This window comes from Nelumbo nucifera, chromosome 8 (genome assembly GCF_055504915.1).
Source record: "Nelumbo nucifera cultivar China Antique chromosome 8, China Antique-T2T, whole genome shotgun sequence".
Taxonomy (NCBI): Eukaryota; Viridiplantae; Streptophyta; class Magnoliopsida; order Proteales; family Nelumbonaceae; genus Nelumbo; species Nelumbo nucifera.
Window position 1 is genome coordinate 49166821 of NC_142656.1, and position 6606 is coordinate 49173426.

General features: G+C 43.3%; 1 protein-coding gene across 1 annotated transcript; it reads right to left on the reverse strand.

Moving 5' to 3' along the window:
* Positions 1–343: 343 nt before the first annotated feature.
* Positions 344–4048, reverse strand: LOC104611743 (ABC transporter G family member 9-like). The gene is made up of 4 exons (XM_010278943.2): positions 3854–4048; positions 2385–3180; positions 1744–2063; positions 344–1108 (listed from the first exon to the last, which is right to left on the reverse strand). The coding sequence occupies exons 1-4, from the start codon at positions 3947–3949 to the stop codon at positions 455–457; spliced, it is 1866 nt and encodes a 621-aa protein (XP_010277245.2). The 5' UTR covers positions 3950–4048; the 3' UTR covers positions 344–454.
* Between the last annotated feature and the right edge of the window lie 2558 nt (positions 4049–6606).

Genomic DNA, 6606 nt, shown 5'->3' on the forward strand with positions numbered 1-6606 from the left:
AAAATCGGACCGAGTGGAAAAACTGGGAACCAGTCGTTTTACCCCATAATCATTATTTTGTCAAAAGATTGTTGATTTGGTCAGCAAAACGTTGACTCGGGTGGTTGAACCATTTAAACCATCCAATAGTTTTGGCTTTTTTTTTAATTTTTAATTTTTATTTTATTTTTTGTCAGAACAAGCCGTCCGTTTAATTCAAACAGTCCAACCGTTCGACCCGAGAACTAAACCCCTGACTGGTTCATTGTCCAATTCGGTTTTAAAAATCTTGTATATACATACATGGCGCCAAACAACAAAAAGAACATATATAAGATTCTAGAGGGACGAAGGAAAGCTTTAATTAAATTTTATTCAGTGGTTACACATCTGATGTAGTAAAAGTGATTAACTTAGACGAATCAATGCTAAACCCTCCTCAATTACTATTAATTAGGTAGCCACCAATATTCTCTCAACGTGTCACTCCAACCCTCATGAGGGCAATATATGCAATGAGTCTATAAGCTAGAAACATAATGCCTAAAGCAATATAAGAAATGGCCTTACGATCAAGCCCAGCATACTTGACAGTAGGGAAGTCTCCAACTCTACAGGTGACATTGAAGTCACAAGGATATGTCTCATCAGCTGAATATTGTGCACCCAACAAGAGTTTGTAGTTGTAATGGCTGATGGATATGTACTTAATCCATTCCATGAAAGGTGGTATCTTCTGTATGTAGTATCCGCCAGTGAGAAGGAAAATATTAATGACCACAGACCCAAGGACAGTGGCAGCCTTAGGGTTCATAACAATGGAACCAATAGCAAGCCCAAGGCCTTGGGAGACCATTACACTGAGTAGAACAACATATAGGGTTTCCATGAAGCTGGTGGCACTTGGCTTGAACCCTGCCATCCAATAGGTTATGGCCACGAAAGCAGTTGGGAGAGCTAACTCCATTGGAAGGTCACCTATGGTCCTGGAAATGAAGTAAGATGAGAGTCTGTACATGCCTGATGATCTCTCCTTAATAAGCATCATTCGTTCTTGTGGGAAGGTGAAGACTGCCTGAACCAGAGGGAAGAAACCCCAGAAGCTAGAGTAAAAGAATAGAAGCCCCACCTGCCACATAAAGACAAACATGGGTGTCATTGTAGATTGATTACCCCAGTGCAATGCAAATTTGTGGTAGTATAAATGATTTGGGTGCAAATTTTGATTTGTTTTTGTTTCAGATTTTATCTTATTTTGTTGGATTAAATTAAGTACAAATGAACTAAAATAAGATAGTAAAATTCAAAACCAAATTAATTAAACCAAAAAATAAATTGTTCTGCAAACAAACAAAATTGTTTTATAGAGCTAGCTCTTCCACTTCATTTGAATCTGAAAAACTGATACAAAATTTGCACCACCTTCCTCCAACCTTAATTCTCTCATAAAGTGGGGATCAGATCAATTTACTTCCTAACTTACCACCACAATAAATAACCTTCCTTTTTCCTCATTTCTCTTTGATATAAATTGTATGGACCACATCACTTATACTTCCTATTGTACTTCATACAAACAACCAAAACAAGCCAAATCTGAAGCCAAAGTAAACCGGGATTATATTTACATCGAATCTATTTGCACTCCTATATATTTACACCAAGGAAAATGAAATCCACGGTGCAAATAAATAGAGCCTGAAGAAATTAACAGTCACATTAAGAATAAAATTAAGCTTAATTACCCTTTCTTTCAATATATACCTGATCCTGTATGTTGGTAACATCAGATTGCCACCATAGAAGTCCTGCTAGTATGGCGACAACCACTATTTGAATCACTTTTAGATAAGAAAAGTACTCGTGTCTTCTTTCCTTCATTCCTCTTTTGACCAACACAGAGAATTGTTCTCCCCAAGTTGTGTTCCATTTGGGAGATTCCCTATCTCGTGCACTGTCTACACAATGATTTTCAGTACTCTGCATCTCTGCTTTCAACTTTCCAACGATGTTCTTCTTATAAGCAGAGACCAAAGCTTGCTTCAGAGCTATCGGATCTTCCTCTTTATTATTTGAAAATGTACCTATATAAACATACCGACAAGATAAGCCAATTCTATTCTATTCAGATAGCATTAGGGGTGTCAATTGAACTGGATTTGGTCCAATCCAATCCTATCCAGTTCAATATGAATTCATTACAGATGGATCAGGTCTAATCCAATCCTATGAATACTTTTGACCATTTTGGATCGATCCAATTTAATGTATGGATTGATCCAATTCAATATCTTTTATTGCTCCGTCCAGTCCATTCAAATTGATTTTGATTTGGATGGGGTTCAACCAAAAATCGGTCCATTGACACCCTAGATAAAATCAAGCCCAAGTTACAGCATATATACCATTGGCAAGATCCAAGAGGAAATCTGAAGGATTCATGGGGAAAGATGGAGCAAACCCAATGCTAGAGAAGTAATCCATGGCGTCTTCTCCCTTACCAAAGTACAGTGAGTTACCTTCTGATAACAATAACACCTTATCAAACATGTAAAATAGCCTGCTAGAAGGTTGGTGTATGGTCAGAACCACCGTTCGTCCACCTTTAGACAGCTCCCACAAGGTGGACACAATCTGCTGGGCTGTCGTTGAATCTAGACCAGATGTTGGCTCGTCAAGCAGCAGCAAACTTGGATTGATCAGTAATTCTTGCCCAATACTCACCCTTTTGCGCTCTCCACCTGAGACCCCTCTAAGGAGAGGACCCCCTATAATGCTATTTTTGCAGCGAGAGAGTCCAAGCTGAGATATCACCACTTCTGCATGAGTGATTTTCTCTTCCTTGGTGAGACAGTTGGGTAAGCGCAGAAGAGCAGTGAAAACTAGGGTTTCTGTGACAGTGAGGTGGGGATAGAGCACATCATCTTGGGTCACAAATCCAGTCATCCGCTTCACCAGGACGGAGAATGGCTTTCCATTGTATGTTATACTTCCACCAAGCTTCCCACCAAGTCGACCTCCCAATGCTGTTAAGAGGGTTGTCTTGCCACTGCCAGAGGGGCCTAACAAGGCTAACATCTCACCTGGTGACACTGACCCGGAAACTCCATTCAGTATCATCACTTTCTCTTCAGACTTGGAGCTTCTGAAATGATCAAATCTTTTTTTCTTGATGCTGATCTTGTACACAACGTCTTCAAACTGCATCCGAAATGAAATATATATTTAAGGTCCATTTCGTTTACAGTCAGAATCGGAATCGGAATGGCCTGTTCCTAATAATCTATTTGGTTCAGATACGAATGAAAATAAAAATTGGAATCATCAGGAATAAGATTTTATTCCCAAGAGGGGCAAGGAATGGGCATTCTCTCAAATAGGGGAATGCCATTCCAACAAGAATCAGAATAGTTCATTTCGATTCCTATTCCAAACCCTTATTCCTGTGAACCAAACACAGCCTTAGTAATGAAAAGCATTGCTATATCTCTCATCCTGGCAAAAGGTCGGGCCAGGTTAAGGGCATGGACCATATATATATGCGCCCCATCCCCAACCCCAATCCCCATATCCGAATCTGAAATTCTTTCTTATTTTTTAATTAAAAGTTTGTTTTGAAAATAGTACTTAAAAAAATAATATTAATCTAAATTGGATTGACACTTGACCAATATCTATTTGAGTTGAAATGAACATAAATCTAATTAAGAACATATCATACCAATAATATGTGACCAGACGATTATTGGTATCCCAAAACAATCTCTATCCCATTAACAATCTCTATCCCAAAAAAATAATATGTGACTGGGGATGCAGAAAATTGTCATCACCATTAACAATTTCTATCCTAAAACAAACCATGCAAATTTACCTTCAATGTGACCAGACGATTCATTTTCTTAAAAATGGAGGGAGCTGCTTCGACCTCAGCGGTTTGATTTTGAGCCTCTGTATCAATCATCTCCATTTCAAATGTTACAAGAGAAGTTACACCCTTGTAAGTGGTGCAATTGGGAAGTAAAAAGGAAAGACAACCCCCAAGGCAGGAAGGCCAAACCACGCTAAACTTTTGGTATCTTCCCACAAGAAGTGAACGAGGCTTGATCACCTATAAATAGAGATACCAATCAATTATTGAAAAAGGAAATAATAAAAAAGTTCCAAACCTTTAATCATACTTTTCAAACGTACTCTTTTGGGATTTTGGTCTTAGGGTCTAGTTCTTGAAGAAAGACGTGGACAATGGGCTACATAACCAGTGAAGAGTGACCAATCCTTGACGTTAATGGATACTGGGTCACTTAATGCGAATGGGTGACCTATTTCCTAGTCAAGATCAGTTAATATTAATATGGCTACTAAAACAACAATTACGTAGGAAGAGAAGTTACACCCTTATAAGTGGTGCAATTGGGAAATGAAAGGAAAGACAACCCCCAAGGCAGGAAGGCCAAACCACGTTAAACTTTTTGGTATCTTCCCACAAGAAGTGAACGAGGCTTGATCACCTATAAATAGAGATACCATTCAATTAATGGAAAAGGAAATAGTAAAAAAGTTCCAAACCTTTTTATCATACCTTTCAAACGTCCTCTTTTTTTATTTTGGTCTTAAGGTCTAGTTATTGAAGAAAGACGTAGACAATGGGCTACATAACCAGTGAAGAGTGACCAATCCATGACGTTAATGGATCCTGGGTCACTTAGAATGGGTTGATCGTGGTCACTTGGGTATGCAAATGTGGAAAATTTCTCTCCTTCCATTGGCGGTGTCAGGAATTTTTTATAAGGGGGGCCAAAACCTAAATGAACTATGGGTGGACCCATAGGGGGGCCAACCATTGAAGTAAAGAATAGAAGGAAAAATTTACATAGCAAGTTGAGATGTTTGTTTGTTTTTTTTTTTTTTTTCTTATCCTGAGATAGAATGGCTTACGTATTCACAAGTATGTCAATGGCTTACGTATTCACAAGTATGTCATTGGGATGAGCAAAGATAAACTCATAAGAGATTGCTTGATTATATATATATATATAGTTGACCTATTTCCTAGTCAAGATCAGTTAATATTAATATGGTTACTAAAAAAACAATTAAGTCGGTAAATGGGTCGGATTCTTGAAATTCTAGATCCATATATGATCCAAAATTCGATAAATCGGATTTGGATTTCATCTGTGATGAGGGCAGATCTGGCCCTCCAGTGAAATTGTGACACGTGGCACCTCGTGACAACTAGGCAAAAACCCAAGCAACAACTTACCAAGTTGGTGTCCCATCCAAGCACCGGTCTGGCTGGCCAGGCGCGGCCTACAGGCAGCCTGGCGCGGCCTGCGCGCGACCTGGCGCAGCCAGCGCGGCCGGGCGTGGCCTGTGCGCGACCTAGCGCGGCCTGGCGCGGCCTGCGCGCGACCTGGCGTGGCCTGCGCGCGGCCTGGCGCGGCTTGTGCGACCTGTACGCGGCCTGCACGACCTGGCCAGATCAGCCTGGCACATGATCCGACCTGGCCGACCTGGCAACCTATAAGACGCCAACTGAGAACCATTAACGGCATACCCCGCGAGCTCTGTAGCTCACCAAGGAGCTCGCCAAGGAGCTCGATAGCTCACCGAAGAGCTCGCCAAGGAGCTAGGCACCTCTCCAAGGAGATCGCCACCAAGGAGCCAGGCAGCTCAGCAAAGCTAGCCACAAGCAGCTCGGCATAGCCCAAGGAGCTCGACATAACTCCCCCGGGCAGCTCGCCACTTGTGGGGTAGCTCGGTACAGAAGAGTAGTTTGGCGTATCGCAGGAAGATCTGCCTGACAACCTGGTCCAGACACCGACTCGCCGACTAACACAGACACCGACCTAACAACCTGGCCCAGACACCGACCCGCCGACTAACACAGGCGCCGACCTGACAACCTGGCCCAGGCGTCGACCTGGCCGCCTGACAACCTGACCCAGGCGCCGACCTGGCCGCCTAACACAGACACCGACCTGACAACGAGGCCCAAGCGCCGACCTGGCCGCCTGACACAAGCACCAGCCTGACAACCTCGAGGAGTTCACCACCGTACCCCGGTTCTGACGGGATATGATGAGTCTTACCGTTTGAAGGCTTTTCCCCACCTAACCCGCGAGGACACCACTATATAAGGACTCCGACCCCCAAAGCCAAGGGGGGAAGAAAAGGAGGATAACCTCTGCTCTCTAGCTCTCTCATTTTCTCTCCAAGCTCTCTGGAATCAGAATGCTAACTTAGGCATCGGAGAGTCCCCGCCGGGAAAATACCCCCGGGTCCTCTAATTCAGTTCTCGCAGGTCTCTCAGCTCCCGCCGCCTACAAAGGAGAGGAAATCACCTCTCGCAGAGGGTAGTCGGGTTGCGCTGCACCAGGGAGATCCACCATCCTCTGAGTTGCAGGCCGCATAGGAGCAAGTCAAATGACGAATCCACCAGGGAGCTCGCCCCCAGGCAGTTCGCCCCCATGCAGTTCGCCACCAGGGAGTTTGCCACCAGGCAGTTCGTCACCAGGCAGTTCACCACTAGGCAGTTCGCCCCCCAGGCAGTTCGCCACCAGGGAGCACCACCAGGTAGTTCGCCACCAGGCAGTTCATCACCAGGCAGTTCGCCCCCAGGGA